The sequence below is a fragment of the Schistocerca gregaria genome, chromosome 1, assembly GCF_023897955.1.
Source record: "Schistocerca gregaria isolate iqSchGreg1 chromosome 1, iqSchGreg1.2, whole genome shotgun sequence".
Classification (NCBI taxonomy): Eukaryota; Metazoa; Arthropoda; class Insecta; order Orthoptera; family Acrididae; genus Schistocerca; species Schistocerca gregaria.
Window position 1 is genome coordinate 150291967 of NC_064920.1, and position 24863 is coordinate 150316829.

General features: G+C 42.6%; 1 protein-coding gene across 2 annotated transcripts in view; it reads left to right on the forward strand.

Annotated features, from left to right (window-relative positions):
- Positions 1-24863, forward strand: part of LOC126335000 (uncharacterized) — a 912695-nt gene that overhangs the window by 586871 nt on the left and 300961 nt on the right. For both annotated transcript variants that reach the window (XM_049997826.1, XM_049997835.1), the window contains exon 3: positions 4140-4341. In XM_049997826.1, coding sequence (XP_049853783.1) covers positions 4140-4341 — 202 coding nt within the window. The remainder of the gene's footprint in view (positions 1-4139; positions 4342-24863) is intronic.

Here is a 24863-nt window from a genome sequence, read left to right on the forward strand (position 1 = left end):
TTCGGAATATCACGTCCCTCACACGGTCTTTTTAACGTTAATATGGTCCATTTTCTGTTCTGACACTCCCGGTCGGCCCTAACGTTTTGAATCTCACAATCAGTCATCCTCCTCGGTTTTCTTGTACCATTTCACTCTGTTGTTGTAATCTGATGGTATGTCGTGAAACTTGCCACAGGATGCTCACTCCCGATTGACAACGGACACACAAAATGCTTCCCCTCCTTGTCGCCTGTTTAGCAAATCAACGTATCGGTAGCATGTTCAAAAAATATTTTGAGAGTTTGTCTTTCATCTAATCATTTATTACCTTATATTTAGCCGTTAGCCTATACCGATTTTTTTTTAAATTTGTTACAGGGGTCATAATTAGCCTGAATTCAGCAGTATAATTTTCTTTATATAATATTGTATATGCCAACAATTAAACCAACACTTAAACCTTAGTGCTCCCGAATGCCCCAACCAAAGCAACAACAAGGACAGAGACGAAAAGTAAAATACGTACGGAAAATCTGAGTCACCAATTGCAGCACATGAGACTATCACACCTCATTTCAGCCAAGGCCGGCTTTAGGGATTTTTCTGCCCCGTTCGAAAAATTTCACGCGCCGTTCCTTCCCCCCACACCACCCTATTTTTCAGACATAGTCAATCTTCTTCACAATCTTATTCACTCATGCCATCTTATGTTCACATATCACGCGAACTCCTACGTCTTTTTGACGTGAATACGTCTTTAAGACCAGAACCATTCAGTCAAACAGAAGTGAAACTTTCACGGTGTAATACATTTTGAGTTACAGATCCAAAATTAATTATATCAACTACAATTATGCCTCTCGCAGAATATATAACTAACATCGGTTCATTTTTCGTTCTTCCCTCAGCAGGGGTGGACATGCGATGTGAGACATGTAGCAACCAGCACAGCTGAATACCAAACTGTCGACGTTAAGACCGTTACTTCTGCTGTACAATGTGGAAGGTCATGAGACGGCGAGTGACTCACATCTAAACGCCTCATTTGTTGAAAAATGATACCAGTGCATGTTTAGCGTGACCGTAGTGCGTAAAGGAAAAATGGCCGTGATATGATCTCTAGAAGGAGTGTTTTACGACAAGGCACGACCACGATTTATGGATCAAAACATGCAGCTTGGGAAGCACTTTCATTTTGTTTAGCGAAAAGTGACAATTAAGTCCTAAATAAAGTTGTTCGAACGCCAGCTGTGTGAAATACAACTAAAGTGGATAAACAGTTCATGCACTACAGTTTAGATACTTCAACTCCAAAATAATATTTGTTAGGTTTTTCTCGTATGATCTTAATATTACTGTCTATTCGTCGTAGCTTCAACGCTGAAGAAGAAAAGGCAATGACCGAACTAGTAGAAGAAGTTGCAGAAAGCATAAAAATTTAATCTAAAGAAGCGTAGCAAGAAGAAGAGCAATGTAAATGGTGTTGGCAGTAAATCGAAAGAAGACGGAATGCTAAGGGAAGGATGCCCTCCATCTATCAACGTGTAAGCGTCGCTTACTCACAACGACTGAATTAAAAAAGCTATCTCATGTGACATGCAATGTGTAATACGTAATAAGTAAAACACGCATTGCATCTTATTCGTTATTTATTCATTTATGACGAAGTACTTTTTCTCATAGATACTGCAGTATGAGTTTGTGTTTGCTGTGTAGATCTGTTTGGCCATCATATGCTCACATTTATCTTTATTTCTTTGTAATACAGTTTTTCAAGCTGACGTAGCTAAATTTCAGGTCACATAGAATTTTGTAATGTGGGCAGCCACTGCCGTTGAACTTCATAATGAATGGAAATAAAATGAACCATAAGACGCTGTAATTGGTGATTACTGTCACAACCGCTTTCGCAGCATTTTAGCAGTATCGTCAGGTGAATTATAACACCGTTACATTAGCGCACCAAGACACCTCCAACGTTCTTAGTCAAATATCAAACTCCTGAAGAGGGGAAGTCATCAAAATAAAGTAACGCATCGCGGTGAATAGTACGATGCCGCACTTGTGGCGGTTACAAGGGTGCAGCAGTATTCGGCCCGATGTCCTGTTTTATTTATTTTGACGACTTCTCCTCCTCAGGGGTTTGATTTTTGACCACTAACGTTGGGTGAGTCTTGGTACACTAATGTGACACTGTTTTCGCCTGGGGATGCTGTTTTAATGTAACGATACCGTTTGTGACAATAAAGAAATCACCAATTGCATCTGTCTTGCGGTTCATTTCACTTCCATTCGTACATTTGAAGCGTTGTGCAGGCGTATGACTCTTGCTCATAAATTAAGGATAACTGCAGAATGTGGTGCCACACAACGTGGCTTTACACAAAACTGGCGCTAATAACATAGGCACATAGGGAACACACTTGACTCAGCTCTGTAAGTCCACGGTATTGGAAAAAAGTTGAGAAAACTGTCCCTAAAGAAATGTGCTACAAAACGCCACTGTTTCCTACGCATGTACCCCAACATCAGTATGGGATATGATCACTATGCACACGTACACAGGCCGCCCAACGGGTTGGCACACTCTGGATCAGGTAGTCGAGAAGCTGCGGGGGTATAGCCTCCCATTCTTGCACCAGTGTCTGTCGGAGCTTCTGAAGTTTCGTAGGGGTTGAATACGTGAGGGATACGTTGAGCGATAGCATCCCAGACGTGTTCAATGGGGTTTACGTCTGGAGAACAGGCAGGCCACTCCATTGGCCTGATAACTTCTGTTTCAAGGTACTCCTCCACGATGGCAGCTCCGTGGGGCTGTACGTAATCATCCATCAGGAGGACGGTGGGACCCACTCCATTGCTGAAAAGGTGGATATACTGGTGCAAAATGACGTCCGAATACACCTAACCTGTTACAGTTCCTCTGTCAAAGACATGCAGGGGTGTACGTGCACGAATCATAATCCCACCCCATACCATCAAACCAAGACCTCCATATAGGTCCCTTTCAAGAACATTAAGGGGTTGGTATCTGGTTCCTGGTTCACGCCAAATGAAAACCCGGCGATAATCAGTGTTCAGACTATACCTGAACTCGTCCGTAAACATAATCTGGGACCACTGTTCCAATGACCATCTGTTGTGTTCTTGACACCAGGCTTTATGGGCCCTGCTGTGACCAGGGATCAGTGGAATGCACCTTGCAGGTCTCTGGGCCAATAAACCATGTCTGTTCAGTCGTCTGTAGACTGTGTGTCTGGAGACAACTGTTCCAGTGCCTGCGGTAAGGCCCCAAGCAAAGCTACCTACTATACTCCGTGGCCGTCTGCGGGCACTGATAGTGAGATAGCGGTCTTCTTGTGGTGCTGTACACTGTGGACGTCTCGTATTATAGCGTCTGAACACGTTCCCTGCCTGCTGGAATCGTTGCCATAATCTTGAGATCACACTATGTGGCACACGGAGGGCCCGTGCTACAATCTGCTGTGTTTGACCAGTCTCCAGTCGCCTTAGTATTCTGTCCCTCATAACGTCATCCATATGTGTTCTTTGAGCCATTTTCAGCACACATTCACCATGAGCACGTCTGAAAACGTCTGCACATTTACTCGCTGCACCATACTCTGACATGCACCCACACACCTCTGCGTATGTGGACTGCTGCCAGCGCCACCGTGCGACGATGTTGAAATGCACCGCATGCTCATACCCCAAGGTGAGTTAAACCCGCAAACCGCCCACCAGAGCTTTGTTTCAACATGTATCAGCATTATCCTTTATTTATGAACATGAGTGTAACTTAGGCTAAGGACAACCAACACACACACTCATGCCCGAGGGAGGACTCGAATCTCCGACGGGGGTAGCCGCGCGACCCGTAGCATGGCGCCCCTAGACAGCGCGGCTACCCCACGTGGCACACACCACTTTATTTGAGCAAAACTCACAGTCTTTTTTAACTCACCCTTTTTAAACCATACTAAAACGTGAAAGTTTGCCGCCCCCAGAATCCTGCCGCTTTGGGAGGTGGCATCGCTCGCCATCCCCTGCCTCCCAACCGCCAGAGCCGGCCCTGGAATCTCACCGAAGTCCGTCTATTTTAATCACGACGTGCTCGCACCAGTGAGTTGTCTGTAGCAGACGGCGTGTTGTTGCAGAGTCGCTGGAGAAGTTCAACACGCTGTACCTGGGGAAGCTGGAGCACCGGATGGTGACGACGGCGACCACGCTGTCCAGCATCGACAGCAACGTGAAGAACCTGCAGGAGCGCGCCCACGTGTGGGACACGTTCCAGCTGCACGTGGCCGCCTGGAACGAGCAGATCAACATCCTCCACAAAAAGGTCGACATCCTGTCCAGGTACGCTATCCTTCCCCGCTCGGCCTGTTTCTACAACTGGAGCCATTACAGGAACAACGCTTCAATTTCCAACAAATTTAGTTGCTTTGGAAATAGTTTGTTTTCCAGCAGAGTCACACACAATTTCGATAAAAAACCACAGGTTTGGCGTCACCGGCCATCTTCAAGGATGCAGCAGTTTACTCCAATCACTGAGGGAACGCCATTGTCTGTGATTCATTCTGAGTTACTGTGCCGAAAAAAAAAACTATTTTCAAAATAAACATTTGCACGATCACTGACGCCTCCAGTGCTACCGTAACATTGTTCTTCCACAAATTATTTCTGTGTTCGTGATTAGGTATGCAGAAGCAGAATGTCGTACTTTACTGTCAGTGAACTGGCAAAGACAGATAGTGTAATAAATGCATGATCTCGAGGAGATATGACTGAATAAAATATCCTCGGTCCTTCACCAGCATCAAGTGGTTATAAATCCACAGTAGCTTTTGTTGTTAACTGTGCGCCACAGCTCTTTACAAACTGCAGGAATACATCGTGTAACAACTTAGTCTCCTGTTTAGTTTACCTTTTATTATGCAACCGGTTTCGGCCAAACACCATTCTGCAGGACCTGTTGTGCGCACGTCATGAACACAGAAAAATTTCAGGTGGAAAGGGGCTTTAGATGTTGTAATAAAAATACAAGCAATACTTACAAAGTATTGTTAATATCAAGAATTACATGAAGATAGTAACTGTTCTCGAAAGAACAGATACCACTGATGACCATGCAGCTTCTCTAGAATAAATGATAATTAATTGAAACCCTCAGCTGCCGATAGGTGTTGTTGATATATCTCGATGGGGACAGCTGAAAATGTCTGCCCCAACCTGGTCTCGGTGGCTCAGATGGATAGAGCGTCTGCCATGCAAGCAGTGAATCACGGGTTCGAGTCCCGGTCGGGGCACACATTTTCATCTGTCCCCATAGAGGTATATCAACAACACCTGTCGGCAACTCAGGGTTTCAATTAATTATCATTTATTAAAGAATTACACACACAATGTCAGAAATATAATATTTATCAACAATATTTTGTGTTGCAGGGATAGTGCATGGGGAACCAAGCTAAGATAGAGCAGGTAACAGAACATACATGGATCTGATACGAGAGATAGAAATTTTCTTCATATTGTCTAAAGAAACAAACTCCATTTTGAATGTACAGCTCGAACTGAAAAACAAACAGTATAGCGAAAATTTGTGGGATATGTAATTACAAAGGTAATAGTAGTCCTGAGGGCCATTTGATTAGAAAAATCTACAGCACTGAGTTTTTGTATCCCGCCTGGAAGGCGGCGCGTGGGTCTGCTCCTGTAAACTGAAAGGTAGGCCGAATGTAGGAAGCGAGTAGAAATAGGAAAAGATGAAGTACTTCGGTACTGTTTGTAGATTTTACAAGTTCACTTTTTTTTCTTTATTGATTTTCAATTTCCCCCGAAGGGGGGGCGGGCTGGCAGCAGCTTATACGCTGCTCTACAGCCTACAGCCTTTTTGATAAGGAAAGGAAGAAGAAAGAAACAAGGAAAAACAGGCGAAAAAATGATGACTTAATGTGTAAAACGGCGTAAAAATGCGGAAAATTAAAAGAGAAAGCAAAAGACGTTGGCAATGTCGATAAAATACACTGAAATCGGACAAGTAACAGAGTAGACACACAATTAAAAAACATGGCGACAGTCTGGTTTCTGTTCGCAAGAGATAAAAAATCACACCCAGAGACAGTGTGATGGCTGTTCGCTAAAGACACACCACGGAACACTCACTAGAAAACACACTGTAAAGCACCGCACGAAAATGGTGGCACAAATATGACACTCCTGAGCCAAAGGCAGATGGGGGGCGGGACCTGGAGGAAGGGAAAAAAATACGAGGAGAGGAGAGGAGAGGAGAGGAGAGGAGAGGAGAGGAGAGGAGAGGAGAGGAGAGGAGAGGAGAGGAGAGGAGAGGAGAGGAGAGGTGAGGTGAGGTGAGGTGAGGTTCACTGTAGCCAAAATTATGACTACATAATGTTTACTTAACGTTGGCTGAGATGAGCACGTAGGTGCGAAGCCGTACAGGCGTCAGCGCTGACAGGTACTAGTAGTTGGACAAGACTGAAGAAACTGAAGTAACAAAGGCAAAGTCTGTAATGGCTAGCCCCCTACGAAGTAGAAGCTAAGTTGCGTGGTCGTCTGCTTTAGATCAAATGGGCTGAATCTGGAGCGGCGCTCGTAGAGCTGCACAGCGCCGGCTAGAGGGCGCTGTGGTCGGTGTCGTAGTGCCAACCTAAGCACTTGCACCTACGCCGTGGCATCGTAGCTATCGATATCACAAGAGATGTCTTAGGCTAATGGTTGCCCATGATTCTATGACGTCTTATTTTGTGTGTTCCTTGGATAGTCCTCTCCTGTTGACACTCCATGTATCTACCTCTGCATGACCAAACGTTGCCGATAAATATCGTATTTTGGAGACTGTGTTTATTTATGTATGTAACTCTTAACGGAAGTTTGTAAATATTACTTGTATTTTTACTACGTTTTTCGAACATCGTTACCTTGTAAAATTTTCCTATGTCCATGACGTGCATACAGCAGGTGGTGGATAACAGTATGTGACCGAAACCGTCACACAATATAGAATAAGTTGAAAAGCGGCCTAAGGTGTTCCATGATGTCGTTCCTGAAATATATCTGCGAGTTTTCAGGAAGGTGCTGCTAGGCCATTGTCAAGTGGCAAAAAGACTGCCGTCTGTTTTTGTTTTCTTTATAAAACGGATTTTCAGACAAATGTCGTGTGTAACGGGAATATACGAAACTGTTCGTTCAAATTAATACAGGAGGTAGAGAGTATCAAAACAAGAATATGCAGTTGTGGACGTGTGGTCCCTGACAGGAACTTCTGATGCCAGGGGTGATTTACACAGAAAGTAGTTTGGCACGCTAATTACAGCAGTGCATTAATAGAAACTGCACGAATGCGTGATCATTGGCCTGTATGCACGCAGTACTTCGTCGGACCATTGACTGTCATTACCGTTAGAAGATGGATAGCATGTTTGTAATGGTACCAACAGCGACAGGGTCTATGGCTTCAAACATTATTTGCCTCCAGAGGAAGAAATCCAGACACGTGAGGTCAGGTGACCTGGGTGACCAGACCACAGGGACACGTCGGCCGATCCATCGATTCCCGAAGGTGGCTCCCAGATGGTCCCTCACAACATGCTGAAATGGGCTGGAGTCCCAATCGTGCTGGCAGCACATTCAGAGGTACATCCTCCAGCTCTTAGGGCAACACATATTCCACACATATTCCACGAATATGCGATGTCTCCTCCATTGAGGTGGAATGGGTGAATGTATGGTCCAATAAACCTATAATCGAAAATTCAGCCCCACACAATTAAAACCTAATCGCTGTTGATGAACTCGAGGTCGGGTACATCTTCGATTCCAATGTGCCCAAACATGGGAATTGTTGATTTCGAATGTGAGTACACATTCCCAGTCACCGCCACCGACACAACACCATACATAAGCACCACTAACAAAATGTTCTTCAACATTACAAGATGACTTCAGAGACCATATATTTCATATGGAAATAGGTTTGCTTTGACATGCTCTACCTCCTGTAGTAACTAACAGTTTCGGAACAACCTGTTCCACCAAAATTTTAAAATATATAAAAAGCAGGTTAAAAAATGTTATTTTCTTAAATACGCTTTGGTGGACATATGTAGGACTCTCAAGACTTTTTAGTTGATTCTATTCTACAGTTAAAATATAATTATTAATGATAATAATGATTCTATGTTTCAATGGTGATGCTGGTGTTGCATGAAAATGGATGTCTTCATGATAAAGGTAAAATGTGTATTTCTATGGGGCCATGTGGAGCTGTAAGTAGCATCTAAAAGTAGTTTAGGTGGAGGATGGTAGAGGGCAGAAAATGGAAGGGAGGTGTGAGCTGGGGCGTTGTGGCTAAGGATGGAAAGAACTGTATATGACGGGACGAATTTCATTGTCGGGTGGAGGGAGTTGGTCGGACTTCTGATGGGAGAGTGTGGATAAAGGCATTAAGGTGCGTAGAAGGTGGGTTCAAATGGCTCTGAGCACTATGGGACTTAACTTCTATGGCCATCAGTTCCCTATTTAACTTAGAACTACTTAAACTTTAGTAACCTAAGGATAGCACACAACACTCAGTCATCACGAGGAAGAGAAATTGAAGGTGGGGTATGGATGTAATGGCGCAGCAGGGTACCTGCAGCGGGATGCCTGATTACAAGTGAGTGGGATATTGGATGCCAGGACTAGGTTTTACAGTTAATGTATTGGAACTGTCCTTGCCGCCCGTGGTAACACCGGCTCCTGTCAGATCAGAGAAGTGAAGCACTCGCGTGCTTGGCTAGTGCAGTGTCTACCACGGGCTGTTGGAAAGAGAGGTACACCCAGCCCTTGATGAGCTACTTCACTGAGAAGTAACAGCATCGGTCACGACCACTGACAATGGCTCCGGGAGAGCGGTGTGCTGACCGCATGCCCCTCCGTATCAGGATCCAGTGACGCCTGTTTGGATTTCGGAAAAATGGAGACAACACGCGAAGCGATACTGACCCTACGATTTATTTTAAAGGATAGGTTAAGGAAAGGCAAACCTACGTTTATAGCATTTGTAAACTTAGAGAATGCTTCTGACAAGGTTGGCTGCAAGACTCTCCTTGAAATTCTGAAGGTAGTAGAGCTAAGACACAGGGAGCGAAAGGCTAGTACAAAAACCAGATGACAGCTATAAAAATAGAGGGGAATGAAGGAAATCAGTGGTTGAGACCAGAAGTGGGACAGGATTGAAGCCTGTCCTCGATGTTATTCGGTCGGTACATTGAGCAAGCGGTGAGGGAGACCAAAGAAAATTTGGAGTAGGAATAAAAGTCCATATGGAGAAGAAATAAAAACATTGAGCTTTGCCAGTGACATTGTAATTTAGTCAAAGATAGCAAAGGAGTTTTAAGAGCAGTTGAACGGAATAGACAGTGTCTTGAAAGGAGGATGTAAAATGAACATAAAAAAAAGCAAACCAAGGGTAATGGAAAAAAGTCAAATTAAATCAGGTGATGCAGAGGTTATGTGATTAGGAAAAGATACTCTGAAAGTAGTATATGAGTTGTGCTATTTGGGTAGCAAGATAACTGATAATGGTCTAAGTAAAGTGGATATCAAATGTAAACTGGCAATGGCAAGGAAAGCGTTTCTGAAGACGAGGAATTTGTTAACATCGAATATAGATTTAAGAATTATTTTCTGAAGGTATTTGTCTGGAATATACACTCCTGGAAATGGAAAAAAGAACACATTGACACCGGTGTGTCAGACCCACCATACTTGCTCCGGACACTGCGAGAGGGCTGTACAAGCAATGATCACACGCACGGCACAGCGGACACACCAGGAACCGCGGTGTTGCCCGTCGAATGGCGCTAGCTGCGCAGCATTTGTGCACCGCCGCCGTCAGTGTCAGCCAGCTTGCCGTGGCATACGGAGCTCCATCGCAGTCTTTAACACTGGTAGCATGCCGCGACAGCGTGGACGTGAACCGTATGTGCAGTTGACGGACTTTGAGCGAGGGCGTATAGTGGGCATGCCGGAGGCCGGGTGGACGTACCGCCGAATCGCTCAACACGTGGGGCGTGATGTCTCCACAGTACATCAATGTTGTCGCCAGTGGTCGGCGGAAGGTGCACGTGCCCGTCGACCTGGGACCGGACCGCAGCGACGCACGGATGCACGCCAAGACCGTAGGATCCTACGCAGTGCCGTAGGGGATCGCACCGCCACTTCCCAGCAAATTAGGGACACTGTTGCTCCTGGGGTATCGGTGAGGACCATTCGCAACCGTCTCCATGAAGCTGGGCTACGGTCCCGCACACCGTTAGGCCGTCTTCCGCTCACGCCCCAACATCGTGCAGCCCGCCTCCAATGGTGTCGCGACAGGCGTGAATGGAGGGACGAATGGAGACGTGTCGTCTTCAGCGATGAGAGTCGCTTCTGCCTTGGTGCCAATGATGGTCGTATGCGTGTTTGGCGCCGTGTAGGTGAGCGCCACAATCAGGACTGCATACGACCGAGGCACGCAGGGCCAACACCCGGCATCATGGTGTGGGGAGCGATCTCCTACAGTGGCCGTACACCTCTGGTGATCGTCGAGGGGACACTGAATAGTTCACGGTACATCCAAACCGTCATCGAACCCATCGTTCTACCATTCCTAGACCGGCAAGGGAACTTGGTGTTCCAACAGGACAATGCACATCCGCATGTATCCTGTGCCACCCAACGTGCTCTAGAAGGTGTAAGCCAACTACCCTGGCCAGCAAGATCTCCGGATCTGTCCCCCATTGAGCATGTTTTGGACTGGATGAAGCATCGTATCACGCGGTCTGCACGTCCAACACGAACGCTGGTCCAACTGAGGCGCCAGGTGGAAATCGCATGGCAAGCCGTTCCACAGGACTACATCCAGCATCTCTACGATCGTCTCCATGGGAGAATAGCAGCCTGCATTGCTGCGAAAGGTGGATATACACTGTACTAGTGCCGACATTTTGCATGCTCTGTTGCCTGTGTCTATGTGCCTGTGGTTCTGTCAGTGTGATCATGTGATGTATCTGACCCCAGGAATGTGTCAATAAAGTTTCCCCTGCCTGGGACAATGAATTCACGGTGTTCTTATTTCAATTTCCAGGTGTGTAGTTATATATGGAATTGAAAAGTGGAAGATAAAACAGTTTCTGGAACTTGGTACTACAGAATAATGCTGAAGATTAGATGGGTGGATCATGTAACTAATGAGGATGTATTGAATAGAATTGGGTAGGAGAGGAATTCGTGGAACAACTTGACTAGAAGAAGGGATCGGTTGGTAGAACACGTTTTGTGGCATCTAGGTTCAAATGGCTCTGAGCACTATGGGACTTAACTTCTGAGATCATTAGTCCCCTAGAACTTAGAGCTACTTAAACCTAAGTACATTACACACACCCATGCCCGAGGCAGGATTCGAACCTTTGACCATAGCGGTCTTGCGGTTCCAGACTGTAGCTCCCAGAACCGCTCGGCCACCCCGGCCGGCTGGCATCAAGGGATCAAGAATTTAGTACTGGAGGGAAGCGTACGAGGGGTGGGGATGGGTATAATCATAGAGGGAGGCAAAGAGGTGAATACAGTAAGCAGATTCACAAGGGTGTAGGTTGCAGTAGTTACTCGGCGCTGAAGAGGCGTGCACAGGATACATTACAATGGAGAGCTGCATCAAAATAATCTTCGACCTGAAGACCACAACAACAATAATTTGAAGTTAGGACTTGCCTTTTGAGATGTTATTTATTGTAATAAATTTAAGTTTAGAAGTGTTAAAACTGTGTCGACTCTAATTATGGGTAAGTAATTCAGGTCATTCGAATACTTTGAAGCATGATAGTATCTGGCAACGTAAGGCATTCGGATATCATTGATTTTATTGTTTACTGTTTGGAAGCATAACAGAATGAAACGGCTTCATGAGTGGGACCTGTGGGGACATATTCCTATCTCCTAATGATCTTTCAAAAAATCTTTTATTTTTTCTCCTTATACGTGCTTATTCAACTAAAGAAAGTGAATCAGCGAAGAGCCAGATGTGGAGGTCTCAGTGAAAAAACTCGGTGCTGCCTTGTAAAAGGTGATCTCATAAGTTAGGAGATTCAATTATTTCTACCATGTGACGACAGCTACCGGAGATTTAAGTCATTTATCAAAGCGCTACGGGTAATTAAATAGCCGAAGTGAATGCTAACGATAGCACGACACGTAATTGCTCAAGTACCAAGCATAAAAAGGGTTGCTTTGTAGATGACAGCCAGAGAAAAATAGGTTATAACGCCAAGAAAACACGTTCCTCTATATTAGGTACGATGACGCCAAGGGCGAAACCTTCTGAGGCTTCCAGGAAATAAGAATGTTGTTGACTACATATAGTAACCTGCCGTGTTTCTTAATTAATCTTTAAGGAAACTGGGAGAGTGGAATAACTTCAATTTCAGTCTTCGTTACAGAACGTTTATTTGCGCAATACAGTTTATCATGAATCGCGATAGCAGTAAAATGCAAAGAATGAGATCACCAGAAGGGTAGTTTGCATTTATTTACAGAAACGGGAGATTTCTGAACAGTTTTTTTTTATTGAGAGAAACATTTTTTGTAAGTGGATGGAAATCTGTACCCACTATACTCAAAAGTATATGCCAAAAGATTTCCCATTGTGCACATGACGTCCTTACGTTTTGATGAAATGCAAGTTATTTGTTTTGTGAAATATACTGCAGGAATAACATTTGGAATTCATACTTGAAAGTTCGTGGGCTACACCATTAGAAGAGACTAATATGATATTCTGCTTATTGTCACGTTCATATCAAGATTTTTTGGCACAAAGATCATTCTCAGACTTTGTAGAACGAGATGCATAACCGTCAATAAATTTTTCCAGGGTGTGACCGTACTGTCGGTATGAAAATTCTCCAGTGTTTCGGTCACTGTCGCAAACGGCTTTCCTCAAGGTTTTTTCCTGCCAGCAGTGTTCCCAGCTGACATACTTCTGAACTCTCCGCTTCTAAGTTGTTTCGTCAACTAAAGAAATAAATTTTAACTTCATTAGGTTTTCTACCGAGTGAAGTGATACACTGAAATAACATTCTTTTTTCTCGATCTGCTTGTTTGGCTTCTTCAACGAGGTGTCTAGTTTTGTGCTGAAGTCTCTCAGAACTTTAGCAGTTTTTTTTATTACAGGAGGTATCTGGACAGCTCCTTTCCGAACGCACTGAGGTATCACGCCAGAATGGAGTTCGCACCTACTCCCGTTTATTCGTATACGAGTTTTCTGTTGCCTGAGAGCTGCCTTGATGACAACAACGAGGTCATGGTCAGTTCCTTTTCCCATTCTTGTTCAGTCTGAATTTCCACTCCGCTACTAATGACACCGAAATATTTCTTCCATTTAGTTTCGACCAGAAGGCCAAGGCCATGTTTACGATCTGGCAATGAATGAATGTTTCTTTGCTCGAACATGTGTTTTATTTCTTTTTTTTCAACCTTTTTCACATGAGCGGATTTCACGTCAGCAGCGCAGTTCTAGAAGATACGTGAGTTACCCTTCTACGGGTGCAGTAACCTAACCCACTGGATCCAAACAGCTGATCTAGATCTACACCTACACATAAACTCTGCAAGCCATCGTATGGTGCGTGGTGGCGGGGTACCATGCACAACTGGTAGTTATTTCCTTTCCAATTTCACCCTCAAATGAAGCAAGGGGAAAAAATAGAAATGATCGTATAGCATTGTTGGCCGGGAGGCCACATTCAGGGGAGTATGGCCGCCTTATTGCAAGTCCTTTTTAGCTGACGCCACTTCGGCGACTTGCGAGTCAATGACGATGATGAAAATTATGATGAAGGGCACACAACACCCAGTCTCATGCTGGGAATCAAACGCTGGCCCCCTGCGTGGTAGGCGGTAACGCTGCCGCCACGCTACGGAGGCAGACAGAAGGAAGGGGAAAAGGACTACTTATAAAACAAAAGGACTATGGATGTACCTCCGTTCGAGCCCAAAATTCTCTTGTCTTGTGTTCGTGGTCCTTACGCTCGATGTACTTCGGCGGCAGTAGAATTGTGCTGCAGTCAGCGGCAACTACCTACTCTCCAAATTATCTGAAAAGTGTTTCTCGAAAAGAACGTCCTCTTCACTCCAGTGATTACCAGTTGATTTCACGAATCATCTCTGCTTCAGTTATGCGTTAACCGAACCTACCAATAACACATCCAGTACACGCTTATGAACTTTCAACGTGACTGTGAAAAGCAGCACACCAATAACACAAGGTGTCCCAAAAAGAATGACCCGATTTTAACTTTTAGTAATATTGAGACAAACGTCACTAGGCAACTAAAACAGCGCTAGATGTAATCGGCATGGTCTAGAGTTTCAGAAAAAATCTGCTGGATGTCGCTACGAGCGCTGACCTGGAGCGTGCAGCCAGTCTCGCTCAATATGGCGTCCGCGCAACAGAAAGCGTATTGTATTATTGAATTTACTCGTACTCAGTCAGCGATTGTAGTTCAGCGGGCGTTTCATATTCGATTTCGTGCTAAACCACCATCACCAAAGAACATTCGACAGTGGTATAAACAGTTTGAAGGAACAGGGTGCCTCTGTAAAGGCCAAAGTCCTGGCTGGGCACGCATTCCTGAACAAACAGTGGAACAAATCTGACGAGCATTTGAGCGGAGCCCCCGTAAGTCTATGCGTCGTGCTAGCCGAGAACTTGCGTTACCGCGCATGGCCTTGTGGCGTGTGTTACGGCGTCGTTTAACCCTCAGACCATACCGATTACAAATGGTAAAAGCTCTTTCAGATACTGACAAAGCAAAGCGAGTGGACTGTAGCAATGCTATTCTAGAGGGCATGCAAGGTGACAATTTTATGTCACGGTTGATATTCAGCGATGAGGCAGCTTTCCATATTAGCGGTAAGGTTCACCATCATAATGTGAATATATGGGGGCTCGAAAATCCTCACGAAACAATTGAACACGAACGTGATTCACCAAAAGTGCGTGTTTTTTGTGCTGTTTCGCAAAGCAAGGTTTATGGGGCCTACTTTTTTGAGGAAGAAACCGTAACAGGGCAATCATAACTTACAACGCTATGGAACTGGTTATTCCAACAACTTGACTCTGACAATTTCATCTATCTGCAAGATGGAGCATCATCGCACTGGCACAGCAACGTGTGTAGTTTCCTCAATGCCAACGTGCCTCAACGTTGGATTGGGCAACAGGACCGCGAAACCACGCTTTACACTCTTGGCCTTCTAGGTCCCCTGACTTAACACCATTTGATTTTTTCCTGTGGGGATAGGTTAAACGATACATTCCTCCCTTACCTCTTGGCATTGATGAATTTAAAACCAAAATATCAGATGCTGTAGCTTCAGTGACAGAAGACACCTTATGCTCGGTTTGGGATGAATTCGGCTATCGGCTAGATATCGTCCGTGCTGCCAATGAAGGACATATTGAACATTTCTGATGGATTTTTATAAACTTATGTCTTTTCTGAGTAATTTAGTATGCAATTTGTTGGTGTTAAGCACTTCTTCCCAATAAATAATTCTGTTTAAATTCGGGTCATTCTTTTTGGGTCACCCTGTACTATAATCGAACATTATACGATTACTTTTTATAGTCATCTCCGTTGATTATGTTTTTCTACACACAGAGGAAGCTACCAGTCATCCGCCAAATAGAAATTCTAAATAAGTTATCCTCTATCCTTCTACAGTCAGTCAACGACGACACTTCCCCGTATACTGCAGTGTCATCAGCGAACAGTTGCAGGTTGCTACTCACCCTGTCCATCAGATTTTTCATGAATATCTTTGGATGTACGGGAAGAGCAAAATGTCGAAAGCAGATGGAAACACCTGAAGAACAGCATTCAGGAAATATTTTGCAAAGTTATAGGAAAAAGAAAACGACCTAACAAAATTTGGTTTAACAGAAAGAGCCAAGAAAAAGTTCTGGAGAGAAGAAATGGGGGAAAAGAGTGGATTACAGAAAGGAACAGTACGACAATGAAGGAACGATATTACAAAATCCGTCAGGAAACTCAACGAACTCTAAGACCAGAGAAAATGGTATAGTACAACAATATGATGAAAGAAGCAGAGGGTGATTTCAAGCACCACAGAGCAACGCAGATATATCACAATATTAAAAAAAATTGGGTAAATTTAGTAAAAGAGGAGAGTTTATGAAGAATCAGCATGAGAAAATATTGACCAACGAGAGTGACATACAAAAAAGATGGAAGACATGCTTTTCACAGTTACTCAACTGCAATGATTCACAGTCTTACTTTAAATTTGAAGAACCTGATACAGTTGATGTAAAAGTTACCATCCCATCAGTAAATGAAATACCACAAGCCATAAAGAAATTAGAGAGTAACAAGGCTTGTGGTGAAGACTAGATATACGCTGAGTTATTAAAGAATGGAGGACCACAACTGGAAGCTGATCTACAGTCTTTAATAGAAACAATTTGGAAGACAGAAACCATACCTGCAGACCCTTGTGTGCGACAAATATAGAGGAATTACTTTACTGGATGTTACTTACAAAATCCTATCGACGTGCTCATTAAAGAGATTGATCCCAATTATTGAAGAATTAATTGGTGACTACCTATGCGGTTTCCGCAGAAATAGATCCACATCATGTCATCTTTTCACTTTAAGACAGATAACTGAAAAGTGTGGGAATTCGATATAGGTGTACACACATTATTTGTAGATTTCATGAAGGCATGCGACAGCATACACCGACAGACACTTCTAAATATAATGACAGAATCTGAAATAGCATCGAAGATACTCAGATTAATTAAAACCTGTACAGATGAAACCTTATGTCGTATCAAGACACCTGTAGGAGAAACACAAAATTTTAAGGTGTTCACTCGACTGAGACAAGGAGAGGCCATTTAACGTATTTTATTTAACGTCGTCTTAAAGAATATCGATAGAGAATTTAGAAAAACTAATCCACAGGGGATCCAAATGCAGAAGGTGAACATTACTAGACTTGCCTATGCAGATGATGTAGCATTAATAAGCAGTTCCAAAACAGAATTAATCAAAATGATTCAAAATTATTTTCAAATTGCTGAGAAAGCAGGATTACATGTTAATGAAGACAAGATAGAATATCTGGTCATAAGAAAAAAAAACCCAAAATGATGCACCTTTGGCTGTAGATGGATTCACTTTCAAAACAGTTAACCGCTTCAAGTACTTAGGGAGTCTGTTTAGTAACAATAATGGAATGAATATTGAAGTACATGCCCGTCTAGCAACAGTGAACAAAACACTCTTTGGTTTTACCAAAATCTTACAGAAAAGATCGCTGAATACTAACTTCCAAATGTTCTTGCATTGGTCGACCATTATACCAGTAGCGCTATACGGATGCGAAGCATTAATATTTAGAAAGAAAGATGAAGAAACACTGTTAATATCTGAATGAAAAATACTGAGAAAAATTTTGGTCCAGTGTATGATGAAGATAACATGGAATGGAGGATAAGAAAAAAATGAAGAATTAAGATAACTGTACATACACCGTAACATCGTAGATGTGCTAACTAAGAGAAGGTTGAACAAGGCAGGCCATATAGCAAGAATGACAGAAAACAGACTACCTAAAATAGCATTCGGAAGAACAATAGATGGAACGAGAGACCCAGAAATAGGTGGAGAGATAACTGAGATGAAACGAACACTGAATGGACAAACAGTGCACTCAACAGAAGAAAATGGAAGAGGCTTGTAGAGCAGGCATATGGTCGATGAGGCCCTTGCAACTTGTTAATAAATAAATAAATATTCTTTCGATGTATGAATATGCGGAAGACAGTGCGTGCAAAATCTAGTGCTCTTCCAATAGTTCGTATTTCAGATGTCCGAATTTTTAAATTGCTTTTCCATTGCCACAGCTCCTTTGTAGGTAAAAGCGTTGTCCTGATGGTAAGCAACATTCACCTTTCGCTATTGAGGGCTCTCCTGGTGTTTCTTTTTTCAAACATATTATCCAGGAGACATAAGAAGGCTTGGAGCAAAAGTGGACCAAGTCCAAAAAACGGAAAACTTTGGTTCAAAATATCAAACATTCTTCAGGGCAGTGGTGAAAAATGTCCTTAGCTCAATATTCAGTCTACAGGACGCAGTAGTTCCTTGAAGCTCAGAGACAATAGCCCATTGTGGCGAAGCTATTGTGAACCACGTAAATTTGGGAAGCACATTACAGGAAATCTGGCTGGTAAACATGCATGCAGCGAAACGTATGTGGCCACATTGATTGGCGGACGGCTTTGTCTTTCCTGAGTTTCCTGCATCTGCAGCATAGTTGTGGTATCGGACCATTCGTTTTTAACGAACGATACTGATTTCGGTCTAATAGAGAGAGCTGCTCGTAACGAGCAGTATGCCTATGACTCAGAGGATTGGTTCAAAACCGTAAAAATCTGCAAAACGCAATGCACCAAAATTTGATTTTTGTATAATGAAAAGAGAGAATTTTGTAAGTACAAAATCATTACAACATGCAATTGCAAACAGAAAACAAACTGTTGATAGCTCTTAGGTAAACAGATTAAAAATCCGATGAATGAGGTATGAAAGAGGCATGCCTTGTACAGTGAGGTTTAAAGAGATTATGACGTAAATTTTATGAAGAAGAAAAAAAGGAAATAAGCTTAACTTACCGGCAAGTGTCCATCACAAAAAGCTTTACAAGAATCAGAGGTCATTTGCAAATGGAAAGGAAGAGGACATGCTTGGTTTACTGTAGATCATTCCACCAGTATATCAGTCACATTACAAGAACTTTCTAATGGCAGAGATTGCTACAAGAAGAAGATTAGAAAATTGACGAGCAAGATTTTCACGAATTCAGTAATTTGGGATGAAATTATGTTCGTGGCTTGTAGGCTTATAATTTGGATAATTAATTACAAAATAAATAATTTAAGAGGACACAGTAAAATATGGAATGAAACATTGATGCAAGTTTATAAGTCTGTTAATGTTTAGTTCTTCGTCTGAAGTTAAATATATTACATTAATCTTATATCAGTCTTTCTCGAAAGAGTAAACTATGGGCTTACTCTTCTTTCCCTCTGAACTCGTCATATGTAGCACTGAAAAGTTATTGTTTTACCCTCCTTAAGGTAATTAGTAAGACGAATTCTTCATACCATAGAACCATGCCCAACCTATCGAACACTGATGGATCCTTATTTGGAAATGCGCAGTCATATGTCTTTGTTGTTGTTGTTGTTGTTGTTGTTGTTCTTGTGGTCTTCATTGAGTCCGAGGAATGATTTGATGTCATTATCCACCCTAGTCTATCCTACAAGCCTCTTCATCTCTGAATAAGTGCCGCAACCTAGATCCATTTCAAACTGCTTATTGTATTCGAGCCTTGATTTCCCTCTACAATTTTTACCCCTACACTCCCACACCTCACGATAAGTCTTATCAGCCCGATCTTTTTTTAGTGAAGTTTCCCATGAATTACTTTTTTCCGATTTCAGTTCAGCACCTCCTCATCTGTCATTCGATGTGTCCATCTAATCTTCAGCATTCTTCTGTGGTAGCACATTGCAAATTCTTCTACTGCGTTTTTCTCCTTTAACTTTAATTCAATTTCCAGATTTCTCCTTGGTTGCCTCCACAGCTTGCTTATTGTACAGGTTGAATATCACCAGGAATGGGCTACACTTCTGTCACATTCTCCTCTCAACTATGCATTATCTTTTGTGTACTTCGGCTCTTATTACTGCAATCCGAATTCCGCTCCCTGCATTATACCCCTGTTGCCTTCAGAATTTCAAAGAGAGCATTCCAGTCCATGTTGTAAAGTCTTTCACTAAATTTTCAGATGCAATAAACGTAGATATGCTATTCTTTAGTCTACTTCTAAGGTAAATAGTAGGTTCAGAAACTCACATTTCTTCGGACCCAAACAGATATTCACCGAGTTTGGATTCTACCAGATTTTCCATTCTCCCGTAAATAATTTGTGTCAGTATTTTGCAAGTACGACTCATTAAACTAACAGTCCAGTGATATTAGCACCTGTTGCCTACATGGAAAATGGAATTATTACATTATTCCTGAACTCTGGATGTATTTCGCCTGCGTTGTGTACCTTGCACACCAGGCAGGATAGTTTTGTCATGGGCGGCACTGCCAAGGATCGCAGAAATTCTGAGGTAATGTAATCCATTCCCGCGACCTAATCTCGACTTAGTCAGTGATGTGACATATTCTTCTCGCAATCTCTCATCTTCGATCTCATTTTTCATTGACTCCCTATTAATACTGTCTTTAAGTTCATTTCTCTTGTATAGCCCTTTTATATTCCCCACCTATCTTTTGGTTAGTACCAGCTTGCCATCCGAGCTGTTGATATTCATACAGCCGCTTCTCATTTCTCGAAAAATTTATTTAATTTTCCTATTTTCCTTCTCCCAGTCATGCATGCCTGCAGTCTTGTCCTATAGCTATACCAGCTTAATTATTTCACCCTTTCTGTCAACTTCATTTTTTGCCTGCTTCTTCTTCTTCTTCTTCTTTCGGTTCACCCAGTTTGAGGTACGGTGGATCAATCATTTCTTTTTGCGCTGTTTTTCTGTTAGGGCCCAGTATTTCTTCATTCTTTCTGATCCTCTTTTCCTCTCTTCTTCCGAGATGAAGGGTTTGGACTTTCCTGTAGATTTGTCTTGGAACCTTATGTTTTCATCTTTGGTAATTAATTTAGCTGTTCGATCATTAAGTGAATTTTCTGAAATCTTTAATTCTACTAGGTCTTTCTCAGTTTCTTTAAACCAGTTGGGTTTCGTTTTGCGGTTACGGAAAAGTCAAAGATTTGTTTAGTTAATCTGTTGGAATCCATTCTGAGAAAATTACCATAAATATTTATCCTCCTTTTTCGCATAGTATCTAAAAGATTTCCAATTTTCTTGTACAGAGTTTCATTTTTGATGTACCGGGTGATCAAAAAGTCAGTATAAATTTCAAAACTGAATAAATCTCGGAATAATGTAGATAGAGAGGTAAAAATTGACACACATGCTTGGAATGACATGGGGTTTTATTAGAACCAAAAAATACAAACGTTCAAAAAATGTCCGACAGATGGCGCTTCATCTGATCAGAATAGCAATAATTAGCATAACAAAGTAAGACAAAGCAAAGATGATGTTCTTTACAGGAAATGCTCAATATGTCCACCATCATTCCTCAACAATATCTGTAATCGACGAATAATGTTGTGAACAGCACTGCAAAGCATGTCCGGAGTTATGGTGAGGAATTGGCGTCGGATGTTGTCATTCAGCATCCCTAGAGATGTCGGTCGATCACGATACACTTGCGATTTCCGGTAACCCCAAAGCCAATAATAGCACGGACTGAGGTCTGGGGACCTGGGAGGCCAAGCTTGACGAAAGTGGCGGCTGAGCACACGATCATCACCAAACGACTCACGCAAGAGATCTTTCACGCGTCTAGCAATATCGTTTTTTTTTGTTCTAATAAAACCCCATGTTTATCGAAGCATGTGTGTCAATTTTTACCTGTCTATCTACATTATTCCGTGGTTTATTAAGTTTTCAATTTTGTACTGACTTTTTGATTACCCGGTATATAATCTTATTGTCTTAAAATTTTGTTCCTATGATTTTTCTTAAAATTTTTCTTTCCTTTAGCTCAAGTTTCTCCATTTAGCCTTTGTAATTCATGTTTAGTGCTTCTGCTGCATACAGTGCTTCTGGATTATTCAGTGTCTTGTAATGTGTAATTTTGGATCCCCATGAAAGGGATTTTTGTTGTATGTGTTTTTTGATAGTTTGAAGGCCAATTCAAGTTAATTTTTTCTGTATTCCATTGCTTTGCTTTCCCCGGCATTCCAACTAATCCAGTCTCAGAGATATTTGAATTCTTTTACTACTTCAATTTTCTGTTCTTGACCTTTGAGGTATTTACATGAGTGCTTGATGTTTGTCAATATCCGATTTTTCAAAGGAGATGTGAAGACCTATTTTAGCTGCTTGTTTCTTCAGTTCAAGGATCTGCTACCGTGCTTCTTCCATTGTTTCAGCAAACAGGGCCATATCATCTGCAAAAGCAATGCAATTTACTTTAAGATTCTTCTTCTTGTAACCTAGTGTTATACCACTGTTAATATTTGTGTTCCATTCTGTGACTACTTTCTCAAGCGCACAATTGAACAGTAACGGTGAAAGCCGATCCCCCTATCGCAAAGGTTCCGATAATTCCGGCATCTCCCGGCGGAGATTCGAGTCCTCCCTCGGCCATGGGCGTGTGTGTTTGTCCCTAGGATAATTTAGGTTACGTAGTGTGTAAGCTTAGGGACTAATGACATTAGCAGTGAAGTCCGATAAGATTTCACACACATTTGAACTTTCTTTTGGTCCGATAATTCGCTCATAAATTTAACTTTAGAAAATGTATTTCTAGAGGTCGCTTTTATAATATTAGTTGTTTTCGTATCCAAACCCATTTCTTCCAGGACTGATAATAGAGATTCTTTATCAATCGAATCATATGTTTTTTTTTAAATCAGTGAAGGAGATTACGTACGTCTTTGCCCTTGATTTTTAGTATGCCATGATGTTTTTGAGGTTTAGTATTTGCTCCGAACACGATGTACCCTTCCTAAAACCTCCCTGGTATTCTCCGATTTTGGTTCCTTCATTTACTGCATTTTTATATTTTTTCATTTCGTCAGTTTAGTATCTCGTGTATCCAATTAAAGTCAACATCTCTTGAAGTACCCAAGGATTTCTAGTGGGTCTTTCTTTTTTTTTAATGACATACACAATTTCTAAACATTCAGTTTATCTTCACACCGCTGCATGTAAAACATCAACAAAAAGGATACATTACACTGCTACCTGCTACAATAGCAGCACCAGAAAGAACACTGTGCAGTTACATCATTGTGATCACCAGTCAAAAGCTTGAATAGCCACCTTTTGCAGCGCACGTAGCTGGAAGATGTGCAAGAAGAGAGCGAGTGAGTTTCTGAAAGGTACCGAGAGGGATGTGGAGCCATGCAGACTCCAGTGCCGAGGCGAACTGCGCTAGGTTTCTCGGTTGAAGGTCAGTGGCACCAGCAGCAGATCCTATAGATTTTCGATTGGGCTTAAATCCGGCCAGGGAATTACGGTAAACTCATCCAGATACTGCTCAAAAAATGCACGTGCGCTGATGACACATTGCATTGTTGTGCTGATAGGTGCCATCGTACTGAGGAAAAACAAACTACATGGAGGGGTGGACATGGTGCCCAAGGATAGATGCATACCTGTGTTAAATAATTCGAAGCCATATTCACCATTAATGTATCGTGATTGTTTAAAACAGATGAAGAGGTTTTCTGGTATAGCTGACAGTCACAAAATTTGTTGACTACTAAATTATTTATTTAGCGGTATGTTTCTAGGTGAAATGAAATGTCGTGTGACGAGGGCCTCCCCTCGGGTATACCGTTCGCCTGGTGCAAGTCTTTCGATTTGACTTGCGCGTCGGAGGTGATACCTCATCATAGGGCTATACTACCGTTACAAAAGTTCGAGGGTGAGTCAAATGAAAACCTTAAATATTTTTTTAAATATTGTTTACTGTGCAGAAGTGGTACAAAGCTCTATAACTTTTCAAAATAATCTCCCCCACGCTCAATGCAAGTCCTCCAGCGCTTACAAAGTGCATACATTCCTTTTTAAAAATTCTTTTTGTAGTCCGCGCAACCACTCAGGCGCCGCGTGGGGTACCTCTTCACCAGAACAGAACTTCTTTCCCCCCATTGCATCTTTGAGTGGTCCAAACATACGGTAATCACTTGGGACAAGGTATGGTGGATGAGGAACACACTCCAAATGCAGGTCTGTTATTGTCGCAACTTTTTTACGGGCAGTGTGGTGCCTTGCATTGTCATGTTGCAAAAGGACACCTGCTGACAGCAATCCACATGGCTTTTATTTGATTGCAGGCCGCAGATAATTTTTAGGAGATCTGTGTATGATGCACTGGTGACAGTGGTCCCTCTAGGCATGTAATGCTCCAGAATGACGCCTTTTTCGTCCCAAAAGAGAGTCAGCATAATGTTCCCTACTGATGATTCTGTTCGAAACTTCTTTGGTTTTGGTGATGAGGAATGGCGCCATTCCTTTCTCGCTATCTTTGTTTCCGGTTGGTGGATGTGAACCCATGTTTCGTCCCCTGTAACGATTCCTACAAGGAAGCCATTACCTTCTCGTTCAAAGCGCCGAAGAAGTTCTTCACAAGCATCAACACGTCGTTCTCTCATTTCATGAGTCAGCTGCTGTGGCACCCATCTTGCAGACAGTTTGTGAAACTGGAGCACATCATGTGGTGTGCTAACCCGTGACTAATCTGTAAATATGCTGCAATGCCATTCAGAGTCACTCGGCGGTTTTCCTTGACTATGGCTTCAACTGCTGCAATGTTCTGTAGTCACGTTGTGCCTGACTTGGACGAGGAGTATCTTCCACTGGAGTCACACCATTTGCGAACTTCCTACTTAATTCTTAAACTTGGTGCTGTGACAAACATGCATCACCGTACTGAGCCTTCATTCGTCGATGAATTTCAAAAGGTTTCACACCTTCACTATGCAAAAACAGAATAACAGAACGCTGTTCTTCCATGGTGCACGTTGCAAGTGGGGCGGCCATCTGTATACTGATACTGCGACGGTATGTGTGCATATCCACTATGCTGCCACCTACAGCCCATTCTGCACGCTGTTTGTAGCACGCTTACCAACTTACAGGATAACGGCGCGAA